The 27,878-nt window shown below is 29.6% G+C and overlaps 1 protein-coding gene across 2 annotated transcripts; it reads left to right on the top strand.

Moving 5' to 3' along the window:
• Window positions 1-2,321: 2,321 nt before the first annotated feature.
• On the top strand, window positions 2,322-26,786 carry LOC132715225 (uncharacterized). 2 transcript variants are annotated; one of them, XM_060698216.1, is made up of 6 exons: window positions 2,322-2,459; window positions 16,886-16,982; window positions 21,686-21,861; window positions 23,527-23,635; window positions 25,935-26,046; window positions 26,451-26,786. In XM_060698216.1, exons 2-6 carry the CDS (start codon window positions 16,902-16,904, stop codon window positions 26,528-26,530), a joined length of 558 nt encoding a protein of 185 aa, XP_060554199.1. In that variant the 5' UTR covers window positions 2,322-2,459; window positions 16,886-16,901; the 3' UTR covers window positions 26,531-26,786. The 2 variants fall into 2 exon arrangements, with proteins under 2 accessions (XP_060554199.1, XP_060554198.1); XM_060698215.1 differs by having other exon boundaries at window positions 2,323-2,459; window positions 26,448-26,786.
• The last annotated feature ends 1,092 nt before the right edge of the window (window positions 26,787-27,878 follow it).

Genomic DNA, 27,878 nt, shown 5'->3' with positions numbered 1-27,878 from the left:
TTTTTACTTTTTATTGTTTTTAGACCTTTGGATCTTACTGGAGTTCCTTTCAAACTGATTTAATTAACGTTATTATTTTAAGGTTTTTTATCAATGTTGATTTATTTGTACAGGATGTAAAACTATAACTTGGGAATATACTATAAGAATGTAAAAACCATTTTTCCTAAAAATGATATCTGTTCAATTTTAGAAAAATGTTCCTCATTAACCATACACTGAGCCATCTTTTGCTCCTTTTGTGTTTTGACAATAAGTACTGTTCTAGTGATTTCCTATTTTTGTTTACATTTTGCTTCTTGTATGTAGAGGATATTTGTTTGTTTGTGTATAAGATGTAATTTTATTTCATCGAGTGAGCTTTTAAAACAGTATTCTCAAGAGTACCGTAGCCGCGAGGAGAATACTGTTTCTAAAGTTCACGAGATGAAATAAAATTACATCTTACACAACAAACAAACATTTTTTTAGTTTATGCTGAAAACAAGTTTAAATTAAATGTCTTCAATATTGACTTTAAAATTAAAATCTGTTTTTTCCACTGCTAGCAACATTTTCAGTTGAATTTCTCATAAATACAAGAAGTCTTGAGCTGAAAAATAAGTTCAACAATCAACGTTAAAAGGCGATGATATTTTTTATTCTATTCAAAAAATATTAATGAAATTAGTGAAAATATTTTTTTATAATTTTCATTGTGAACTTAGTGAATAAAGTTTTCACGGATAAATCAGTAATCATCCCAAAAGCATAAAATAATACTTGCTATTTCAAATTCGGAGCTATTTTATTAAGGTGATTAGCATCTCCTATTTCCTATATTTCTTGATTATTGTAAACATAATAATAAGTCACATTTTTGCTCACTCTACAGAAAGATTTTATTTGACTTTTGGCTCAAAACAAAGTTCTTATTTTACAACAAAATTCTTTTATATTGTTTCGTAATAGCTGGAATGAGTTTTTTTTGTTGTTTTTTTTTTTTTTTGTTGTTGTAAAATGTGTCTGTTATTCAATTCAAATAAATAAAATTTTTAAGAAAGTAAAATGCAAAGTTTCCTGAATGAAAACAAACAACTTTTATTTCAAGTTTATTGGGTAATAATTTCGCGTATACACCACCTGCTTTAACGGAAGTTTTCAAAAGATCACTGAATATTTTGGTTTTTTTCGATACACAAACAAATATTCGACGGCCAATCACATGTTTATATCCTTTGAAATTATAAAAAAATTGAGAGAAAAAAGGATTTCATTGTAGTACTCCCTCCAATCTATTTACAACATTATTATACCATATTATTTTTTGGAATATGCAAAAAGTTAAAATATGATACAAATACAATTATGTACACACGTACTTTGTAGGCAGTCATACAAATAAAGTAAACTAGTATACATTTCAACAAATCTAGCTCTTTTTTTACTTTTTCGTAACCCTAATTTAATGGCAAAATTACAAAAAAAATCAATTAAAAATATCACAGCGGCCCCTTATATACGTTTAAAATAAAATAATGTTTTACGCATTTTTAAAAAAGTTAACCAAGGCAAATTTTATTAAATAATGTAACAATTTTTATTGAGTTTTCATTGCGTAAAAATATGGGTTGAATTTGCCAAAAACTATCATGGCAAAAAGAAACCGGCAGCTATTATTTCTTCATATACAGATATATCTAATTTATGATAATTTAATTAAATACATGTATCATATTTATAACTGCTATTGAAACAGTGTACTGTTTGAATGTAAAATTAAAGATAATTTTGTAATCATGAATCTTGAAGTGTAACCTTTTAGCTTAACATTTTGCTAACGCCGGAAGAATTGTGAAATTTGATTGAAAAAAAGTTTAACTTAAAATCCCACGCTAATTTGAATAGAAAATTTATATAACTTTATATATCTTATTAAAACAAACAATGATATATTATCTAGGTAACATAAATATGTCATCGCAAAGTAAAATAGATTTCTCCTATGTCTAGAAAATATTTTCATAATAAAGATTAATTTTAGACGTGAAATCAACCCTCAAGCTACATTGTGCATCTAAATTACTTGTTTAGTACTTTTAAAATGACAATAAATATATTTAGATCATTTTATTACTATTGCAAGATGTTAGTGTAAACGATCATTCTTTATCAATGAACCGTAGATTTGACAGTATCCCTATATTTTCCCAATAATGATTTTAATGGAGGGTAACTAACGCACTCCCGCCCTTAAAACATGAAATAAGATAAATTAAGACTTTAATATTTATTTCATATACGAAGTGGCATTTCTAGCTCATTTAAGGCTTATCGCAATTTTTCGATTGGACGAATTTGATTGGTCGTCGCTTCGCAACGATTCTCATAAAGGAATGTAATTCTCTGTTCATTTGGAAATTATTGTGTTGGATAAAAACAGTTGGCTGAAACAGTTGAATTCTTGTTTTTGGATATAGGTAGGTTCATTTTTCTGTTATTTTATTAATATTAAAGTAGTATGTTATTAGAATTAAACCTTTTGAATAAATAACAGTTTTATCATCTTTGATATCAGGATAGATAATATTTTGCTTACTGTATCTTAAAACTCTTGAAATATTGAAATAACTTTTCAACATCTAAACGGTTTTATTTATACGTTCAAAGTTTACACATAACAAATATTTTATCAGAAAGTAACGTAACTATTTATATATTAAAAACTAATTATAAGTTCTTACAATTTGTTACAAGTTGATGTTTCCTCCATATTTGCGTGTTTTTTTTCTGTATTATGTTGATAATTACCATTTCAATCAAATACCATTTTCCCAAAAATACCATTAAAAAAACAAACTTAAATTTTGCTGTAACGTTAAGTTCGTTTCAACCCTTATACCTTAAACTGCTCGAAACTATGTTATTCAAAAATGGTTGATAAAATGATGATAATACCATAACAAGTTAAGTCTTAGTTAGTTTATCCCATATATTTAAATTTATTACGTTATATACAATTTAAAATGGAATATTTTTATTCAACTTTGGACAGTTTTTTCTCAATCGTATTTAACACATTGTCAGATAATAATAAAGAATATGATATGATAAAGACATTATATATTAAACTTTATATCATCTTTGTTACCAAATCAATTGCATATATCTGAAAGAAATATGAATTGCCATTGAAGTTTTAGATCAAATTCTAATACAGGCTTTATAAAGTTTCAAAGGAACCAAATGACTGTAATTTCATATTTTGCCATGTAACACCATGGGGAGATACGTTTATATTTATTTTTATGACAAAGCCGAAATAGAAAAATGCTTAGAAATTTGGTAGTTATCATGTTAAAAAAACGTTTAAATTTACAGCGTCCTAGATCTGTAAATCTGTATTAAGTATATAAGAACCACTGTTAATTACGTTTAAGAACAAATACCAAAAATTACAAATGATTCATAGTAAATATTGTACTGTTTGTAAAAATGTACAATAACATAGTTATAATTGTCAGCTAAAGTAGACAAAGTGTTTGAAAAGTAACGAAAAGAACATGACAGCAATATCATCTCAATTATTGGCAATATGTTTAGCATTTATCTAGTAGACTAGTATCTAGTAGACAGGGACCTTTTTCCTTAAAATTAATTTAATGTCAATTATGCCTGAAATGGTATTATTTTCTTTTATAAGAAAATTTTTCTTTGTGGTACTTCCTTTAATGACCTTAATACTCATTTGTAATATAGCAAAACAAATCATATCGAATTATGTTTAATATCTTAAAGTGGCATTAGCGCATCCAAATGTCAATAATCAGTTAACAGGCTTAAATAGAAATAGAATGACATTTTGTCATAACTGTATTTAATGTTATATTAGATTTTTTTTTAATCAATAATAAACGTGACCAAAAGAAATTTCATTAAATATCCTTTTATTAAAATGTATCGTTTACGTTAACTTCTTATAAAGAGTGGATCAGTCATAGTTTTTAATTCAGGTCGTTTTTATATTGTATCATAAACATTTATAATTATCAATTATTGGTCAATCGCCATTATCATAGTCAATCTTACTTAATCATATCTAATAAATATTACTTATTAAACTCAATGTGGCAGCCACAAAAAATAAACATAACTATAAATGTCTTCTTTCTGTATCCATAAAATTTCTAACGAGAATGACGATCGTTCCTTGACCATGAAAAACAATTGTCATATTCTTATTATTGATTATATTAACATAAATATATGTTTTGCAACATTTAAACTGTTTGCGGTATTTGTGTTTATATAGCTGAAATAACTAGTACACTTCAATGAAACGTAATAGCCATTTGCTTATGAGAATTCGAATAACCAGAAATTTAAATTGTACAAAATTAAATGACATTTCCGTACTTCATTTTTTATACTGCTTTGTATGATTGTTTGAATTTGTTAGTCGCTAGACTGCTAAGGTATTTTATTGTCTTGTTATTGCTTGAAAATTGTTTTTGAACGTCAATATACTTTAATCAGATCGAACCGTTCAACGCAGGTTAGGTTTAACAGATTTCTGCGTAGGAAATAACTAAATATCCGGATGATACTTTGATATAGTCTGTTGCGTGAAAAAGTAAAAACTCGAAGACAAAATTAATATGAGCAGGATAGAAAAGTGCTTTAAAGAAACGATTTAAAAGCGACGTAGATATTGTTATTCATTAATCAAACTTATTTGATGTCTTTTATCAAAGATAGGTGCCTGCTTATGCAGTACAAACAACCTCTGATATGATGGATACTTATTTGTAACTATTGCGTATTTTTATTTTGTGATAAGATAAAGCCATTTGCACATAATCTAACACTTAGCGTAATAGTCGCAACTGAATCTATATATGCGACAAGTGCAAGATTAATCCCTGCATCCATGCTGTCTGATCATGGTCTGCACTGTCCTATATTCAGTCAGTACTTATTTTGAAATTTATCTGGAAAATGATGAATACGTTTGTAAATATAGAAAGATGGACAAGTATATTTAAGATATTTTGCGTGGTAAGGCACAAAATGATCCAACATTGTTCGGACCGAACTCACCTAAAATTTTAAACAAGGAGTATGTATTATGTAATAAAACAGCAGTACCAGTCACAAACAATTTTGACACAGTTACGCCTACACCCAAACTCACAAACCAGAAGAAAAGAATCACCTTTCTCATATTTTTTCTACATGCAGCTTTAAGACAGCGTTTAATTGTAGGTGGTAAGAACTGTTCCATTACTATGACAATAGCATCGTTTTATAATGGTATTTAGAAATTATAAAGCAAGTTGTTTGCTTATCAACTGGAAACAATTAATTAAGGAAATAAACGGATCGTATTATCCGTTAGGTGTCTTCTTTCAGGCAATCACTTATACATCCTACGATGCCGACAATAAAATTGATATTTGCACCTTTTATAGAATCACAGCTTGAACATACGTTGGCTATTAAAACGTTTTTATTACCGATACAATTAGCTTTTGATACAATTAGACGAAGTTTGCGACGACAACGACAATTTATTGTGCAACAGTGTAAGGAAATATATAAAGCTAAAAACAATAACACTTAGAGATTCATATCATATGACGTACGGTCGTAAATATTTAAAAGTGATAGTGATATGCAAATAAATATTAGTTCACCTAGACAGTCATATGTCTTAGGTAAGCAGACATGAGCGCAGCGAGGGGGATACAATATATTAACGAGAAAGAGAAGATTATGCAGGTACTCGATTTCACATATGATTTAAAATGAAAAGGCAGACAACTATGCTAATGATCAGTGTAATTCATTTCATTACACACAACAAAAATTCTCGATTGCGGAAGTTCTTTGCAAATGTAGGTGTGGAAATTAAAATACTAATACAATTTGTCATTTCGACGATTAACTTCGACAAAAAAACGAAGGAAATACAAGAGTGAATAGACGAGTGCCTTTATTTTATACACATGTACTCGCATGTGTAATATAAATTCGATTTGGGTGACTTTTAAAAAAAATCTTGCCTGCAAATGCATTATAGTCGGTTAAAAACCTTATCTGTATTTTAGTAACAAATATTTTACTATAAAATAATTGAAATAACTGAGCTATAGGTTTCTTTTTTAAAACATCTGATTGAAAAGTCCTTATATTTGCCGACAGACGGAGATAAGTGTGTTTAACAATACATTGTCATAAATTACACGACCAATCACATATTTGGCGTTACCTTGAAGCACAATTCACGTCCATACATGTACTGGGCTCCCTTTTTTACCTCATAAGAAGCATTCGAAAACTATTTTTCAAAACTTCTTACTTAATCAATTAGTATTTTCTTTAAGATAAATAGAAAATTTTCAATTCCATTAACAGCATCTAACATTATATCTTTAGGAGATATCTTATTGTTCTTTTCAAATGTCTTCAATGTAACTTGAAAAGACGCATTACATCTTTTATTCTTTAGTTATGCCTGTAAGAAAACGATCGAATTCTTTTCTAGAAAATTACGAGTCATGCTTCTGTTTGAGATTTCATCAAAGTGAATGTGACAAAATATACTTTTCATGATTAATTCATTTAGAGGAAATGACATAAAAGACAATTTGATGGTAATCTTTAATAACATTATTTCATTAAACAGAAAGACATGTGAAAAATCCATTAATACAAATTTGATTTACATTGGGCATGCATTTCTTTCATATTCTGTTTGACAGAGGAGAACTTTATCAAAATTATATCCGCGATTTCCATTCATGTGTTCACCAGTTTGTTACAAACTATTTAGATAGCCTTTCTTGAAAGCAAACTCCGTATCACTTAAACATATAGTTAACACAACTTTGCGTCAACATTGAAAATGTCGTATTTTACACATTTAATCACATATCGCTAACTTCCAGTATAATTAGGTGATGCACAGCTGTGTGTGCCCTAATATCACAGGATGACGCCCTGCATGAACGCTTCAACATGCATTTAAACATTCAGTAAATTAAAGCATTTCCAGTCAAACTTAGACCGCAATCACTTGAACGTTGCTATGTTTTACAGCTATTTTACGTTGCGTCTTCAATATAAATGTCACTTTAAAGCTCTCTTTGAATTTGAGAGTTCAAAAACCTGTTCTTATATTTGACAAAAAGATACTTTGATATCACTTTTCCGTTCAAACATTTTAGCTTAATTTTTCAGGAATTCTTTATCTCTAAAATGAAGACTAATTGAAGTGAGTGTTAACACTAGCTAAAATATAAATATGAGAAATGTTCTACGTCAATGCAACATGTATTTCATTTAAAATAGAATAATTATTTTATACAATATATAGTCATATAAGAAACTCGTTTTCGAATATTCATTTTTCATTAATACTAGGCATATGTTAACGAATTTTGAGTTGTCTTTTGAAAGAGTAACACCCTGTTTTTCGATCAAACTCGAAATGTTTAATTAGATCACCGATGCCCACACATGTCAATGTTTTGTCAGTTTACGGACGGACAGTTTGGAAACACGGAAGTGGAAAGGAAACCTGAGTGGGTGCAAAACAATGCTTCGACGATAAATGCATGAAATGAAATGGCAAAATTGTTTTGGAATCTCTGATAGTAAACTTAAATCCTTAACAAAATCATTATATTGTCCATTATGATAGTTTCTCACCATTTGATAACAAATGAGATTTTATAAAGTTTGTAAGGCATTTCTACTTAGTTCACAACATCATATCTTGTTAATTTGTAATTTGGTCCTTTATTAATTGTAAATGATTTTTATAAGCCAGACCAAAAATAGGAGACACATTTTTTTATAATCGACCTTTCTTTCACAATTTCAATTCATTATCATTTGATATGAAATGAAAGAAATACAAATGGTATTTTTGTTTGAACTATGTTCATGAAGCAATTAATAGAAGGATATTTTTACCTCATTACTGTCGAACTATGGCGAGGTTTGAAATAATTTTTTTATAAAATCATGTTAGCTTTGTCAATGCTGAGTTAAGTTTTGTTTCCTTTGCTTTGATATTTTGCTACGCCTACGGTCTTGATTGAAGAACAAATATATAATATATTCCCTCTAGGTCTTGTCAGTTTTTATGCAAATCTATCTGTTATTCGGCTTTGCACTTTAAAAGGTAACTCATTGTCGGATGGGATTGCAAAGAAACGAAGTCCCACTGATGCTTATAACCGTTGTGAGTAAGGTTCGATGCTTTATGTGATGCCTAATTTAAATGTCTGTTTTGGTTTAACGGCGCACTAACACAGTATATCTCATATGGCGTCAAAACAAGAAAGATGATTTTGACTAACCTCAGATGTTACTTACAAAGCAACACCAGAGGTCAAAATCATCTCACCTGCCGGAGCTAAAATGCATAGATTCAAGTTATTCGGACCCATTTATTCGCATCTAACCATCACACAGGGATAAACAGTGGCTGTCATTTTTATGCCTGAACCATTAAAGGCAATTTTCCGGCCACCAAAATAAATAAATAAATAAATGAATAAATAAAACAAGAGTTTTGGCTGATTAATATCAACTATCTAGTTGTGTTAGTGTGTTATCGTTTATAACAATATACAAGTATAAAAGAATATATTTAGATCAACTATCTAAATATGATGAATTATATACAAATACATGTGTAATTTTTTATATTCTCTAATGCCTATCTATAATAAAGAAACAGGCACATTGCCAATGTACAAAAATGAAACCAGATTTTTACAGAAACCATATTAGCATATCAAATTGTTTTTAATAGCAATTGACGATATTTCATAGTATTGTTCTTCTGAAAACGTTTAATATGAACTACTACTGCATTTAGTCTAATTGCTTTCCTACAAATATTGTGCTGAATACATAAAAGACATTAAATTACATCACCAGGGGGACAATGATGGCTTAGCAAATGTTTTTTCTTCTTTTTTTCTCAATTCAGAGTATTATATCCACTTTAAAACCAACTAGAGCTGCAGGTATGACCTACTTAAAAATGATAAAATTATAGTTTTTGTTTTGTTATGATAGTAATGGTTTCAATGTTGAAAACAAAACAACAAAAAACAACAAACAAACAAACAAGAAAACAACACAACAACAACCAAAAATAACGCTTAAATGAATAACCTTTACTTTTCTATCATAGTTCATTTTCCTACAATCAGTATCCCTTCATTGCTATCCGAGGCCATGATTGTGTAGGATTTTAGTAATTACTTTTTCTGTGAAGAAGGGCAAAGATAAGATTCTAGATGGACTGTTTTCATGCTCATATTGACATTAATGTTATTACAAATAATTTCCCTGTCGTCCCGTGACACATTTTTGTTACAGCTAATAAATATCAACAGCAGTGTCATTGGAAATGTGTGAATAGTTCATATGAAACGTTATTAGAAGATAGTACATTGTTGATCATGATCTAATGTTGTTTAAACAAATCCCCATGGTTCATATAGAGAATCCTGCAAGAGTGTACTATTATGATGGGTTGAATCGCTTTAGTTGTATGGCAAAGTTGTTTTGCAAACGCGTACGTAGAACGATTGTAAATAAATACATCTGTAAGCAATCAACTAAAGTGTTACAATCCAGAGGTGTATCGTTTTTCTTCAATTATATTTATACTGTATAACACGTTCAGAAATTCCGAACAAAAGCATTAAGTCTGAATAAAACGTCAACACCAATGACGTCACGACTCAGTCAATGCACATGCAATATGTGAAATACTGTTAGTCGATCCTATTTTTTTTTCAGTTGAAAATGGCCGTGTTTTCATCGGAAAACTTTAAATATAATAACCAAGCGTTTTTGCATTTGGATTTTACTCAATTAATTTTTAAATTATGATAATTATGTAAATTAAGCATACATGTATTATAATAGACTTTAATACACTCAGTTAAATGTGGTCTCAATGGCATATTCATAGTAAAAAGAGTTTTACTTCACGTGAAATATGTTAAGTTTTAGTATTGACTGATTAAACAGGATATATAATAAAAGGTATAAAACTAAATAAAACCCCGTAAATAATAAATGTGCAATTAAAGGCAAACATAGTTCGTTGTAATCGATGCGTTTGGAAATATCAAAAATGGAATTAATTACATAAAACTAATTTTGTTTATCTAAATAAAAAAACGGGTATAATTTGTATATATAATTGTTCCTAAATGTTAACTTTGATGAATGAACTGACACTTTGTAAGTAAAGATTATTTGAAATCGTAATATTTGTAATGTGCGTCCCTCTAGAATGTCCCTTCCGTTGTTTGTCACATTGAATTTCAATCATTATACTGGTACTGTGTAAATTTTACTTCGATTTTTTTTCCAGATTTTCTATCTAATAATTTCTCTATTTGTGTTAATATATCTTAAAACGTATTTAAACTCGTAAAAGATCTTATTTTGTTTAAAAATAAATAAGCAAATCTCTGTCAATTATACTTTATGTAACAGCCGACTTTAAAATAACTATTTTTTGTTGATAATTCAGAAAACTTTTATATTTGTTTGAGCACCAACTCTTCCGGGTTTTGTATTTCAGTTTTCAAAATGTCTAAAACGATTTTCAAAGATGGTGCATTTGTTTTTCTACGACATATTTCCTTAATCTCAGATTTACATTTCTTTCCTGTTCACTGTCCTTTCGTTGGGAAAGAATCGGTATTTTAAGAAAATAAACTCTTAAATCCCTGTACTCGTATGTAAGATCATGTCTCGGTTTAAATGAGAGTGATATACTACTTTGTCTTTAACCGACGTAGTTCAACCAAGAATATTCTAAGTCATCAATCATTGGAATAGGCACAGCAACAATTTTAAGAAAGGCTTCATCAATAGGTTTCAAAAACCAAAATAAAACATTAATGTCTTTTGGCGAGTCCAGTTAAATTGTTAAACTAACATTAGGGTTGTTTAACAGTGACCGTCATTTGAATGGAAGCAAATTCTTTTTTGCATGCAATAATGAATAAAAATTATTCATATTGATTTCATTTAAAACTGTACCAAATAACCATCTTAAAGATTAGTCTTTTTATTTCACTTAATTTAACTTAACTTGTTTAAATAGCAATATGTATATCGCTAGCCAAACTGTAATGTTATCTTGTTATATAACTGTTTCCCTATAGATAGTACTTATTGCGAGGGCTTTATCAGATTCTAAAGATGTAATGTTTAGAAATTATACTCATGTTTCAGATACACGCGTATTATATAATCGTAAAAAGGAAATTTACTCAATTTGGCGTTGTAAAAATTTATACTAAAAATGTAATAGGTACATGTAAAAAGTATTTTTCGGTTATAGTATTTATCATTGCCGGTATATGCTTAATCCATAATGTATGATAAAAGGCTTATGATGCCCCAGAAATGCATTTATTTTTATATCTCACTTTGTTATTTTGGTGTTTTTTAATAGTTTTAAAAAGTAACTTATTGGCCATTCGCCTAAAGCTTCTTTTTCTTCTGTTGCTGTGTGGCAATAAGTACACTTATAGTTATTTGATATTATGTACGGAAGTCTAAGAACTAATTTGTTTACAGTATGCTTCTTTTATGACAAGTTATCACACATTTAGCTGTAACTTATTCAGGTAACAAGGATCTAGCATGATCTAAAATCATTATTTACACATGAAAATAAAATTCATATTCGCCCCTTCCTAAAGAAATAAAAAAATATTTGTTTCTGAGGAATAATGTGTCTATAAATTTAGAACGAAATGTCCTGATTGAAATAGTAGTCATTATAGCAGCCATTTAAAGATTTTGGTAACCATTGCTTTTTAACTTATGATAATGCTATCCGTTAACACTAACTTTGCTGTCGAATATTTGTCTAATACAGTTTCGATTTGAATTTGATAATTATTCTATGTGTGGTACTAAATAATATCGATTCATAGAAAACAAATATTATTTCAGCTGCATGCTTATTGGCAAAGAAATATTAATAAAATAGTCGAAAAAATCTGTCTTGAGAAAAGTGTACTTAGATTTTAAGAAAAGTAAAAAAAAATAGATTCAAGTAATAATTTACATTTTGTATGAGTCCAACCACTGATTTTAGAGTAGTTATCACCATATTTCTACTGCGTGGCTTAGGAAGTTAGGGCTATTCTTACCTATTCTGACCTATATCAGGTTATTTTCGTAAAGTTCAAGTGCCTTTTTCAATGTGTTAATTATTTTCCTTGCTTGCCTGTCGATAGTTTACTTTTTATACATCTTTAAAAAATCATAGTAATAGCATTAGTCAGGTGCTGCTATAAAGAATAAGTTTGCTTTTTATGCCATTGATGAACGTACGGGTTGTTCATAACCGTTTCATTTGCTGTTCAATTTCGATTATTGTAACATATATGGTCTAAATCATTTATGTTGCAATAAATCATTTCTTTAATGCTTAAATGAGACAGGTTCAGCATCTTTCATAAATAAACCCAAATATAAATTTGTATTTGATTGTAGAATTTATAGTAACTGAGCAATGACTTTGTAAAACGGTTCTGTTTTTATATAGTTCTTTTTTCTCGTTATCGTGAAAAATACAAAGATCTTGTCGTCTTAATTGTATAGAAATAAATCATTTACATGATAGAAAATACATAAGACAAACAGTAAATGCACCTTTAATGGAGCATATCAATTTCGCTGAAGCCTTTTTTTTAAATTTACTCAGCCTATATTTGTCTATAAATCCATTGACTAATGCAGTAATAGAGGCCTAAACTATTTGCTAAGTGTTTGCTCCTGAGGCATTAGGAAACAAAAAAGGGATAGCAATCAATCTTAGACAGTTGTCTATACAAATCGTTCCTAATATGATGATTATGTTAAGAACTATTTGTATACCCAACTGTCTGAAATCACAATTACCTAAAGTAGACACAACTGTCTAAAGAAACTGATCATAGTTAGATATCGTTTGCTGAAAAAGTTTAATTTCACGTAATGAATCGTTTATTACCAATAAATAATATACTTATAAATGAAATATTAAGAAATATTGATGATATAAAAATAAAATGCGTATTTTCAGTTTCTGTATTTTCACTGTAAAAATGTATTTTACATTTTTCTGTGGTTTCCGTATTTTCAATTGTGTCTTGCCGGACAACTTTCTTCTTAATTAGGCCAATACAAATATTAAAGGAGAAGTCTTAAGAATTTTAAGGTTGAATGTAAAAGAATTGTAAAAGAAAAAAAAGTATAAAACAAACAGAAAATTCAAGTTTTTATTCTATAAACACAAGATTTAGTCCAATCGTTTGATAAGAAAATTATAATATCTAAAAAGAAATCATGTATTTATAGAAACAAAATGAATATCCTTTATAGGTTATAAAGAAGAAGATTCAGTTCTGTTAAGAAATATAGTTGCAAATCGTGATGATTGACAAACTACTTGTACACAGTAAATTGTCTAAAAATATATTAAATAGGCTATTTTTGATCGTTAAAAAACAGGAATCTGAAATAACTGCCTATAAATAGCATGATATCTTATTACAACAAGGAGACATTCCTGGCTATTTAAGTATTGTTTGTTTGATGATCTCATGAAAATACTTTTAAATTTAAAGTTATATTTGTTATTATTGTCTTGCATTTTTCAAAAAAAAAAAAACATTCAATAACTGATAAATTTCCGGTGGAATTTTGCAAGGTAAATATCTTTTTACTTTCCATTATCGTTTCAAGATCATTGTTCAATAAAGAACGGAACCTGCGTTTTTCAACTTTTTGTTTTTGTTTCCATCACTCCCGAGGGACCTCCACTTTTCCATTATTTTGAAAACTCACAAGTAAGGCGTTGTGTATTATGTGGCAGCTGTGTTTTGTTTTTGTTTTTCATATCAGTGTTGCCATATTTGTCTGTTCCTTCTGGATCATTGAATGTTATACTTTTAGTGTATAAGGTTACATACCGCTTAAACTGGTGCTAAAGAGGGTGAGAAATGCAACACTTTCCATTATCTTTCATGAACAGTCTGACTATTAAGAATTTTGTACACACTATTATAAAAAAGAAGTCAAAGTTTTTTTATATTAAGTTGTTAACAAAGATTAGTACAAAAATGTAATATTTCAGGTTTTTCATGTTAACATTACTTTTTCAAATTCTGAATTACAGAGAAATCCCCAAAAATCATTGTCGTTGTGAGATAAAATTTCGAACAAGAATGCTTAATTTTAAGTAAGTAAAATTTATCAAAAGGTTCTTTATTATTTTTTCATATGATAAAATATATATTTATGAGTTACCTACAAAGAATGTGTATTAATTTATAACAAATTTGTTATCTATTTTGTGATTAAAAGCACACCTCTTCATAATAATTATTGTCCCTATAGTAACATCACTGTGCCATAATTTAATTAAAAAACATTTTGACCTTGACAAATACAGAACATTATATGACTAATAATATTAAGACTATAAGGTCATTTTATTCCATGTAAAGTTTTTATCATTGAACATAATACATTTGAAAACTCGTGATAAATGTAAAATAATTATATTAAAAACAAAACAGGAACAAATGTTTAAAATATACATACAACATACATTTCAAAACCTGCGCAAGAACGCTGTTTCTATATCAGTATGGTCAAACGCCTAAAATACATTGTGCCATTTATTAAGGTATAGACATTTAAAAAAGAAAAGATTAAAATGCTCTTTGACGAAGTACTTAATATACTGCTATTTTCATAAGGTTAAGGGTTGATTTCTGAAAAGCACCACCTGCTGTATTGAAAACAGACGAAGATCAACGTCATTAAATTTGTTTTAAATTAGGTAATTGGTGTAAATTTTGTCATGAGACGAACAAAATTTCCTACTAATTACAGACATCCCAATATAGAATTCCATCCTTCAATTTCATTGCAAACATAGTTGTTTTTTTTTTATTTAAATAAATATTTTGCTTCTGTTGCTTTTGTAATTTTGTACTGTAACAGCGATTTGGTATTTTGTATGACAGTCAAAATACTACCTCGTTTACACTTTGCCTCCTTTATGACAAATAATTTCAAATTCAGTGCTACTTTTTTCTGGTGATGAGTATCTAACATATTCTAAAACCATTATTTGTTTCTGAGGAATAATGTGTCTTATTATATGTTTGCCCTTTCTAAAATGGAAATATTTATTCATTTTTGAAGCATAATGTACCTTTAGAAAGATATTAAACACAATATACAATGTCATAATTTTAAAAAAAATACATAATCATCAAGCGCCATATAAAAGGACTAGGCATCAATACCAGCGAGTAAAGGTATGAAACCCTTAATTAATTACAGTGTCTTACTTCAAAGAAGTCATGCTTGTCTCCTCTGTTTCGTTCGAGTTTTAGTTATATATCATGACTTTTTTGTACTATTGCAAGTACGTCCATTGAGAACATTTTTATGTGTATACAAATCATATGAATGTTTCTGATAAGAATTCAAAATTGAGTGCAAAAAAGCAGCGTCGCCTTGAAATGTTATCTTGCCCTCAAGTGAAAAACAATTCATTCTCAAGGCCTGTCACGAACTTTATGATTGATTGATTTAAACACTGTAATAGATGCCAGTTTGCTTGAAAACGAAATCGACGTGGGAAAGCTGAACCGTTGAAATAAAGAGATCAAATATGAGAAAGTTCCCAACTGATTAAGCAGAGACAATCTAATATTAAAGAATGTAATTAAATCACCCATGTTTAGTAGAATGTTATCAATTAATGTTACGTCAAGGTTTCAGTTAATGCATTAATATATGTAAGAAAACGTGACATTTCTTCATGAGAATTTAATTTTATGGGAAAATCACACGGATTGAATTTCAAGATGTAATTTTGGTTTGATGATAAACAATCCTGATGAATTTCTCTTTTAATTCGCAAAAAATAATTGTTAAAAGTTGGTGTGTTTAGAAAGAATTATTGCTTATAGTAAAACGTATACAGATGGATTTCGCATTTTGCTGTGCCTTCGAAATTTCAATTGCTGCATTTAAGGCACATTATGTCCCAAAAAATGTTTTTAATTTATTTGTCAAAAACTTGTTGTCCTGTTAGAGATTCCAAAATCTCCTCATTAGCCAAGTACCTGAAACATTTTCTTCTGTTGTTTTTTGTAATTTATTATAGTTATAGTGATTTTGTATTTTGTATGAAAGTCAAAATACTAATTTGTTTACATTTTGCTTCCTTCATGACAAATAAGTTTACATTCAGTTCTTCTTTCTTCTGGTGATGAACATCTAACATAACTAAACCATTATCCAACAATTTTAAACGTATGCTTGCCCTTTCTTAACATGGAAAAAATATTCATTTTTGAAGCATAATGTGCCTTTAAAAATCTTCGTCGTTTTCTTGTTACGCTAATCGAGATTAATACCTGTAAACAAAGTATACAAACCACTGGGATGTTTGGAGATTAATAAAGAGTTTCATAACAAAACTTGATTCTAATTCCTCTAACTCGGGTGCAAGTGTACTTAAGCTTTCACGAATTTCGTCAGCTCATTTTAATCCGATCAAGTCATTGTCCGCAATAAAACAAAATCAGAAATTCAGTAAATAACTCATTACGTTGCTGGAGAGGTTTAACTTTCTAAATTTCCCCCAACGTATTTATGTTGATATTTCATGTTTGTTTCATGTTTGTTGTGAAAATGATAAGGGTCGTCAAACGTCGTATTTATTTTTAGATATTCTTACATTGTATGATAGAAAAAAAAAACGATTCTCTTCAATTTTCAGTGAATCTTTTTTGTTCTCTTTAATAATATAATATTTTGCCTTTGTTTATTTCAGATTAAAAACAGCCAAAATGGTCATCAAATACTTAGCAATTTTGTGCGAACTTTGTGTTTTGATGGTTTCTTCATCAATAGTTAAACGTTCTTACCAGGTGAGATAATAATCTTATTTTTTTTAAATTATAATATCTTATTAAAAGCTTTATTATTATCCTTCATTCTCTGTGGCTTTGTGGTTATTGCAATATGTTTGATCCCGCAAGAGACTTGGTATTATTCCATATGCGGAAAATATCTAGCTACCTTACAGAAGACTAATGCTTCTACCGAAGGTTCCCGATCGCACATGAAATGAGCCGCGTCATGACAAAACCAACATAGTGCGTTTGCGACCAGCATGGATCCAGACCAGCCTGCGCATCCTCGCAGTCTGATCAGAATCCACGCTGTTCGCTATTAGTTTCTCTACTTGATAGGGTTGGTGAGCGAACAGCATGGATCCTGATCAGATTGCACGGATGCACAGGCTGGTCTGGATCCAGGCTGGTCCCAAACGCACTATGTTGGTTTTGTCATGACGCGGCTTATTAATGGTTGTAGCGTCTGGGAAGTTTTGTAGTGTCTGGGAGTTTTGCTTCTCTTGAATAGACTTGATAGAACCAATTCTTAAATTCAATCACCTATTAACATGATGTTTTGTTTCAATATCATAACTAAATGCTTAGTTGTTTCAAAAAACAAAATCCAACTATGTCTGCGGCAAATAACATAATTAACTGACCTGTTCCGCTAAGATTGTTTAAGATTAAGTAATTTAAGTTGTATTTTTCTGTTTTGTTTTTTGAAAACTTAAGTTTAATTAATGAATTAATTTTTCAATTAATCAATTATGTCATTACACGTAAGCAATATATGTATTTTCGTTTATTGCGATGTCACCATGTACATAATTGTGATATTTACAAATTTATTTAATAGTAGACTTTGAGAATGTAAAAATACTTGTTAATATATCAAATGTTAACATTCCTGGCATATACATCAGGTTCTAGGTTTCCAGCCATTTATTGGACAAAATACTCCATAACATTAAATATCAATCTCAAGCAGACACGCTGCGTTTCGAAATTCCGAGGACAAGTTAGCTTTGTACTCATTATTTTAAATTGGCTTTCTTTGTAACGGAAGGCAAAATTGTGATTATAATTTTAGAAAATACTACAAATACTACCATGGTTACACTGGTACATATCTCTGGGCAGTATAATTAGATTTTTTTAATATTAAGGAAAGAGGTATTCAATGCCCTACAATATCCAGGAAACGTCACAAATGACAAGTTCAACCTTTTCAAATGTCTCGGCAGATGCTACATTATGTTTGTGTTGATCTTTGTATTAATCTCAGAACAAGCTATATTGGATTTCGTCAATTTGATAAGATCAAACCTGTGGACTGAATTGCGACATCGTCAAGATATTAGAAAAAATAAAATGTCATATGCTTGCAATAACGTTATAAATGGTGTACACAGTTGAATTTTGCAGAACGAGGAAAAACAATGTTGTTCAATATTATTTGATATTCGGTTATTTTGTCTTTTTGTATATCTAACTAATACATTATTGTGATAATTTCCTCCTGTTCGAAGTATAAATATGATATAAAGCAAATATCACCAAAAATCATAACTGAAAATTCGTCTTCAAATGCATTTTTGCTAAACATTTGAATATTTGAATATGTATTTATATCTGTATTTTACGTTTGGTTTTTAGACATTTCTGAAACTGATAATCGATACATCGTTGTCTATAAAATAACCTAGAATTAACGTAGACTATTTTCGTTTAGATAAAATTTTAAAAAAGTGTTTTCATATAAAGCTGAACTCTTCATTCACATTAAAGATATACTTATCTATCTAAACACGTGGGTATATTGGATAAAAGGAATTCTCATAGAATACCTTCATATAAAACTTTAATTTCTATAAAATTAAAGAAATCGAAGTCATTCTTTGTTTAATTGATGTCGATAGCCGCGTCATGACAAAACTTACATAATGGCCTTGCGACCAGCATGGGCCCAGACCAGCCTGCGCATCCGCACAGTCTGACCAGGATCCATGTTGTTCGCTTACCAACCCTATAACAAGTAGAGAAACTGATAGCGGATAGCATGGATCCTGATCAGACTGCGCGGATGCGCAGCCTGTTCTGGATCCATGCTGGTCGCAAACCCATTGTGTTGGTTTTGTCGTGACACGGCTCAAATCTATTGGCAATGTAAATGACCGTTTAATCGTTGAATAAGGCGTTTTATATTGAAAATAACATATTAATCTTTCTAATATCTGAAAGACGAACAAAATATTTCATGACAATAAGACATAATGAAAAGTTGATTAATCAAACGACTTACAAGTTTAGATGAAAAAAATCAAAGAAGTATAAAACTAAAAAGGTTCTCATATCCCCGCAAGGTTTTCCAATTTATGTTATGAGAATCGCAATCCAAAGGCTATTATCTTCTTGACTTATTCTAAGGAAAAACAAAACCTGATAATTACTTTTTGAGAATTTCACATGAAATTTCTAAGTAATGATATCAAAAATCCTTGTTTCAAGGAACAACAAAATAGGTCATCGGATTTAATAGATTGAAAAAAAAGTAGAAAAGCCTACGGAAAAGCAAAATTTAACCTGCAAGCAAAAGACCGTGAGAAATGAAGAGGAATAAATAGCAAAGAATTAAAAGACTTTCTATTAAGATCTCATATAACTTTTTAATGCTATATCTAACTAAATAAATGTGCACGCAATTCCTTTATTTGATTTTGTTCATTATTTATTATCATGGGAAAAACTGAACAAATATACGTCAAGATTTGTAATTACAAAAAAAACGTATAAAATTTATTTACATACCCTTGTTAAGAGTAAAACTCATTTGTTGTTTGTCTAAAGAATGTCTGGTTGCTTCTTAGAGATGCTATCTAATTATTCCCCACAAGTTCCACCCCCGCCCGCACCCCCCCCCCCAAAAAAAAAAAAGAAGCATGATAAAGATAACAGTTCATCATTGTAAATTTGCTCATTTTCAAGCGGGCAATATCATTAAATTTTGAAACCTGAAACTTTTTTTTTTCATCCGACGCCAACAATGAACATTATTCTCCTACGGCCATGTAACAAATTGTGACAAACAAGACAATTCAACGAGCATCAATAAAACGTGATCATCCATTATTGACAATGAATTCACAAAGGCGTTTCACTTATGCCGGCGCATACCTCATAAATATGATTTAGTTTCTAATCAATTTAACGTAGCCATTTTTTTCGCCATTCAGTGCTATGATTTATAGAGTTTGATGCTCTCGTTTTTTCCCTAATGGTGGGTGACATCCAGCGTTTGGCATTAGGACGATTTTGTCACCAAATTGTTACTATGGGAACTGATAGTGTTTTTAATAAAGATTTATTGGTCTGAAGGGCCGTAAAGTTCTACTTAAATGTTATTAGCTCAACTAGTGAAACGTCATTTATTCTTTTAGGCAAGGAACTATCTGCATTCTTCTGACTCACTTTTAGACTATTTTAATGAATTCATAATAAATTATTGTTTATGGATTTAAATGTGTTTGTGAAAATTGATATTGAAATAATCATAAACAATTTATGTAAAGTTTTGAAAAAAATAAGTATTCTATATTGAAAAAAATGAGTAACAATGGTAATAAAATAGATATCTTAGGGTTAACCGAGACTCGTGCAAAGCAGACACAATCACAATTTGTAAATCAAATATGTCTAAAGACATAATGAAATATTTGTTTAATATTAATAAATTGTATTCCTGCAATTCCGGAAAATCTAGAAAAAAAAGTAAATAAAATATTACTTGCACAGTTGATATAGAAGAAAACAAAGGTTCTTTACTTGTAGAAGGTATCTGAACATTTCCACTAAGATAAAAACATATATACTTTACATAGCGTAATAAATATGCCAATAAAACTCATTTATGAATAAATCTTAAATATAATACTATAAAATAATCTATCCGGGAATAATCTAAATATCAGAAAGGATAAGATTTAAGTCAAGGCATGTTCTTAACTTAATCGTAATAGTTTTATTTATGACATTTGCTATTGAGATAAATATTTTATGTTATTAGGCATGAAAGAACACTTGAGTTGTAGTGGAATTGAAAGGTTACAATGTCTTTACAAAATTTCATGATTTTACAAATCACGAAATAGAACAAAACATTACTTATTTACAAAAATGAATCTGTGACCTTATGATAAGAGATGATGTCTCCCAACCTGCGAATTGTGGGTTCAAGACCTACTCGGATAAGAATAAAAATACTATTAATTTATCTACTTGAAAAACCATGTACCATGTACCCAGATCAAGCTTGAACTGTTTGTTTGCTTGATTGTAACGCACACCGACACTTGAAATGTCGTATGGCGACTTCTGGCTTTACTGATGGAGAAAAACACCTCAGATGATTATATATTTTGTATATTCATCAGTTCGTACTTAGCACAATGTCATGATAAAAACGCAAAATATAGAATTGTTATGAAGATTTATGGATAATAAAGATAATGAACATATTATGAATTTCTTTAAACGTTTACTATTATGCGTGCCACTATAATCCAGGCATCTGCCTGATGGATTACCCGTGTTCTATTTAATTAATAAGCATTGATCAAACTTGTGCGTTCATAAACACTCAAGAAAATAAATTGCCAGTGAGAATTAAACAAAGTTTATAACACGGGCATATCACTTGTTTCCGGTAAATATAATATAATTTATGTTTTTTCCAGGATTTCCCGTTACAGATGTGCCCACAGAATGCAGTATGCTCAGATATCGAGAATTTGTCCTCACTAGGTTTAGGACCAGCAACATTTAAAATCCAGTTCAAATGCAAATGTCCCGGTGCTACTGAATGTCCTTCAATGCCAGGACCACAGACATTAACAACAGGGGAAGATAAATGGTATGTACCGTCGTATTAAATTATCATATATTATTATATAATCTATAAATAGCTAAAAATGCGATTCTCTGGTTGGCAAATATGTAACATTTTTGTAAAAAAAATGACAGGTCAATATCAGAGTATATATGATAACCGTCGTACGAAACATCTTTGATAAATTGTCAGTTCATGTTTAAATGTTAAAAATCCTGTATACGCCGGTGCCAGGGGGGTTACGGCTAGAACCATACTACTGTTAATCAACAGACTCAGCCATTTCTAGCTGCAGCATTATTAATTTTGCTATTTTTCGGGTTCTTTAAAGGTACCGTTTCTCTCTATTTTTATCTAATGTATTCAATGAAGAGTCATATCCAAAAGTAACTTTTCAATCAATCAAACCTAGCTGCAACATCTTTTGTGGTACCATTTCTCTGTATTTTCTTCTAGTATATTAAATGAAGGGCCATCTACGAAATAATTTTGTTTTCAGAAAGACAAAGGTTTTCAGAAATATTTATTCTGAAAGGGAAATTTGACCATTAACTTAAAACCGCATTAATAACGCATTAATAACGCAATCTAATGTTTCTAACGCATGACTTCAATGTGAAGTGAGCATTATGCAATTTTAAATCTTTGCAATGAAAAGAAAGTTAAAAGCATTAAATGTAAAAATGAGATACACCGTGATAGATCGAACATTACTTTAATGGCAAATCTGTTTCTTAATGTTTCCTTGGGGAATTTATATCATAATATTTAAGTAGAAATAAAACATTTGACGTACATTAATTCTTTTTACCAGTTTCGTTTTATAAATCGTTTTATAGCAACCATAATTTGGAGAAATAGTTCAAAATGGAACACATAAACATGCTAATGCAATTTAATTCTAATATACATGAACAATTTAGGACCTTATGTTTCTTGAAAGAAGAAATACATCAAATAAAACGTAATATATAAAGCTACGATATATAATTTATCTTAAATTCTTCCATAAACTCCAAAGATTTACCGTTTTTGCTATTAAAAGTAACAATTACTTTATTTCATTCTTAAAGAAAAAATATATTCCGTAGGGATATCTTCGTTTAAAGGAAACCGTGTGAAATTATAAAAGTTTCTGTTGATCCAAATTCACATAAACTCTGGTAATTTAATTGGAATGAAAAAACTAAGCGATATTGAAAACATGACATATAAAAGACCTGCAGATATATACATTAACCTCAAAGCAACTGTTTTAGATATAACAGTTAGTTACTTTAAAAGTGGCTTAACATTACAGCAAGAGAAAAATAATGAGGAGAAATGGCGATTATATTGCAAGTTACTTAATATTAATATGTCAATAATCATTTTTGTCTGCATATGAAATTTAGAACGTCAGTGAAATTTGATTGTTGTATTCAACATTTTTCAAGAATTTTATAGACATACAATGTTTATCTATATATCCTCTGGATTTTTGCCATATAAAACACCTACATTTTCGAGATAAGTCTTAATATAAATGATTGTACACTTCAACTCAATAAAAATTGTGTCTTTAGCTGAAGTGAACTTCGTCTAGTGCCTAAAGATAAGGCACAGTAGCATAAAGCAAAAGATAAATTATAACATTAAACTAGTTGAAATCTGACCCGCGTACATTGTATACATGTTTATGTTTTTAAGGTATGGAATGTGTCAACCAGTAGAAGATATTCCACCGTGTTCCCCAGGACAGGTTGCAGAACAACTTATTCTTGACGCTCCAGAACTAACTAGTCAAACATACGTAAAGGTCAGTAACATTTTTATACATTTAAGCAGCAATTAAACACGCCCATCTTAATGTTAAATCAATTTTTTCCGCCGGAGACCGGTCTTAAATCAGTTTTACTTCCTGTGAAATTCATAAGTAAGAACTGAAAATAAGAAGAGTTTTCATTGGTGATTTCAAAATTTCAAAATGAAATCTGTTAATCTCATTGGCCATTGTAAAAAAAATGTAAAGGATAGTTCTTGTCATTCTAAGATATTTCTTAACTGAAAGGTAAAGAATAGTTCTTGCAATTATAAAAGAAAATGTAAAGGATAGTTCATTCTCATTCTAAGATATTTCTTAACTGAAATGTAAAAGATAGTTATTGCAATTATAAAATAAAATGTAAAGGATAGTTCATTCTTATTCTAAGATATTTCTTAACTTAAATGTAAAGGATAGTTCTTGCAATTATAAAAGAAAATGTAAAGGATAGTTCATTCTCATTCTAAGATATTTGTAACTGAAATGTAAAAGATAGTTCGTGCAATTATAAAAGAAAATGTAAAGGATAGTTCTTGCCATTATAAAAGCAAATGTAAAGGATAGTTCTAAAGTAAACTGTACAGGGTAGTTCTTTAACTTTCTAGCTCAATTGCTCAGATATTTAAGTTATATTTAACAATACTCCCACCCCCCACCCCCAAAAGAAAAACAACAACATTTTACACTGCCTTTAGATCTCATGACATTTTATAGTGAACAGTTTACTTCGGCCGAGAATATTTTTATAAAGACACTTTTGTTTCCATTGTATCATAGTTTGGAGACCTTTCTGTTGAAAATGTGTCAGGGTTAAATCGTATACATATACATGCACAGTGCGTTAACTGGAGTGCGGGTATTAGTTACCCGCACTTCAGAGCATGCCCATTGATTGGCTCATTTTTGCTGGGGTTTACATATTGTGACGGCAGAGAAAGGGAAAGCGACAGAAATATCATATTCAGATGTTCGTTCATTGGTTCATTTTTGCCGGGGTTTCATATTGTGACAACAGGGAACGTATTTTTATGTTTGACTATGATACAAAAGAGAAAGAACACCAAAACACTCGGTAATCTGATTAATACTCGGGGGCTACGCCCCCTCGTACAAATCAGATAACCTCGTGTTTCGGTGCTCTTTCTATTACTTATTTATAGTTTAATTTGTTTAACAATCTGTGTTCACAGTCGCACTTAAGAATTTATATTATGTTGCTAAACATTCATGCCTTTGTTAAGAGTTAAGATTTATTAGCCAATATTAGTGTGTATTCAAGTAACAGAATAATAATTAGTTAATCAGTTATTACTTGTTATAGGGTCTGTAAGCAAACAGCATGGATCCTGATCAGACTGCGCGGAAGCGCAGGCTGGTCTGGATCCATGCTGGTCGCAAACCCATTATGTTGGTTTTGTCGTGACACGGCTCAAATTATCTACTGCGTATTCTAATTTATAACTGAATTTGTTTGGTTCTCTGCATCTTATTTCTAAAGTTCTTATAACATGCCACATTCAATTTGAGAAGTTGTAACTTTGTTTGTAATATTTAACGTTTGTTGTTAACAATTTTCCTTAAATTTAAATTTTGTGAAAGTGCATACTAATATGTTTTTGTTCTGCAATATTGATATGAAGTGGTATAAATATAATACCATGAAATATGTCTTGTAGGGGAATGGCAACCATAAGCTTACATATTGTTAGTACAATATCTTTTAAAAGTCAAGCTATACAACGACTATGAATGCATGTGTTTTAAATGAACTACGTGTATTCTTATTTACAGTGACTTTGTATAAACTCAATTTAAGGGAAAAAGCTAATATGTAATAGTACGATGTATATTTATGTAGTAGTCATATGTTTAAAACACATGCTACATATTTATTATCACATTTCTTTTAAACTTTTCAGTTTTGCTTTCTTTACTTTAAATGATATTATAATAAAACTTTATTCCAAGTCGAGCTTTGGAAGTAAAAAAACATATCTTTGTTTTATTTTTAAAGTAAAAATTCAACTTGTTTTGCATTAAAACATATTTTAGAGTTACATTCACATTACATGCCAATGAAAAATGGCAAACGCCAGAGAGTGTCAGTAACATAACATTATTTGTATTGTAAGTTTTTAAAAAAGCATGCCACGTGAAACATGTGCATATGCCAGTCCGCTTCGAACTTTGGAATTATAGAACAGGTGTCGTATATTCCGGCCACGTTTAAATGTGATTTTTGTTTATGCGTTTGCCGATTCTCTGAATATTATAAACACTCTTCATATTTTAGGTGTTGTGTACATGTTCCGGTCATTTGTCTGGTGACAGAAGTCCAGCATCAATTTGGGCAGATGCGATCGGAGGCTCAAGAGGTCAAAAATATGTCAACCTTAGGTGTAATGGTAATAAATCTTACCTTATATTATTTTTAATAAAATTCTCCAATACAATACACAGTTTTAGAAAACAAAATAAACATGGTAAAACAATCATTACATGTTTTGATTAAAACAATTAAACAAAATTTGGTCTAATATAATCAAATGCAGATATGTATCTTTCACGAACCTACCGTAGTTCATCAACATGATAAATTCTAGAAGAAAAATTTGTACAGAATTGCAAAATATTTTTGCTCCATTTTAAAAGCTCATATTTACATTGCTATAATGGAAATGATATGCAACAATACGGAAATTCAAAAAAAGTTGCACAAATATTTGGCGTTCATGCCTTTCAATGCACATTTATGAATGCAACATGCTAAATCATAATCTATTATTTTATTTTCATTTCATTCCAGCAGACGACATTATGACAAAGAGGGGCAGGTATGGAAGTGGTGGAAGCCGATCAAGAGGACGATTTTATTTCTATAGAAAATAAAAGGCTGTCATAATATTGGCATAAAACAAGACTTTCTGCTCATTAAATCATAGCTATCTTTTTGAATATCGGCTTCATTTGAACGTATATTTCATAAATGAATAACTGATTTTGCGTAACATACATAGTTCGTGTATTTTGCTACGGCTTTAATGGCATACAAATAAAACAATTTCTTAGAAAATAAAATAAGTTAAAAAAATGGATGCTCACGGGTCTTATGTAAAAATATTTTAATAAACAACAAATAAATATGTTCGGGCTTATTTTCTTTGCACTTCATTGCCGCTAAACACTAGAAAAATTTAGCATTACCTTATTGGTGTAATATTTGCTAAAGTTATCATAGATTCAGGGTATCATAGATTAAGAATATCATTTACACGATTTACATATCATAGATTAAAACATATATATCTTCAATATGAGTGAAGAGTAATCAGGATTTGAATTATAATACATTTCATTTAGAATGTATATTTGCTTGAATAAAAAGCATTTAAAATGGTTGAAAGAAATTTGATGCAGTTGTTGCCATGTCATTTAAATGTATATATAAGAAACATCGTCTTTTGAATTTTCACGAACAAAAAAAAAAACACAAAAAATATAAAAACAATAACACACACATACACACAAAAAAACAAGGAAAAAATACTTGACGGAATAATTTCAAAACAAAAGAAAAGAAAAGAAATAACGTTAAGGTGAGTACATCACGTTGCGGTGCAATAGCCATAAGATAATTGAAAGAAAACAATACGGAATAAAATTAAGTAAGCATCGAATGTATACATACATAAAGATTTCTTTTCATACCGAAAAACCTGTTGTTCCACATTTAGTTGGTGACCATACAAATTAAATTACGTAAGCATTACGTGAATCAATCAAGCGACAGCTATGCCTTACTTTGTTCTTGCCACATATACCAATATAACAGATTTTGTCAATTGTGCTTATTATCGCAATTAGTATATTTTCGATCAATTATCACTCATGCTTATTTATTTTGATTGCGTCTTTCTGTGCGTAAGGTAAAACCATATTTTAAAATCCTTTCCAATGTTTATGATTGACTATTTTAAAAAGCTTATCTATCTAACAACTGGATGTTGCCATCATGTAAATTCTATTCAGATGTATTTAAATTATGAACTTTCAATTATGTGTAACAACTAATGTAACAACTGATAAATTATGTACAAGCATTCATTTTTTTACAAAACTTGCAAGTAAAGACAAACAAGAATGGAAACATCCCCGGAACGCAGCATCTGACACCGGACAAAATGACACGTTTTGAAGTCACTCAGCGCCGAACAAGAAGAAACCTTACATTTTGTAA

The sequence above is a fragment of the Ruditapes philippinarum genome, unplaced genomic scaffold, assembly GCF_026571515.1.
Source record: "Ruditapes philippinarum isolate M1 unplaced genomic scaffold, ASM2657151v2 ctg1951_1_1_1_1, whole genome shotgun sequence".
NCBI classification, from domain to species: domain Eukaryota; kingdom Metazoa; phylum Mollusca; class Bivalvia; order Venerida; family Veneridae; genus Ruditapes; species Ruditapes philippinarum.
This window is presented reverse-complemented; position numbering and strand designations above follow the sequence as displayed.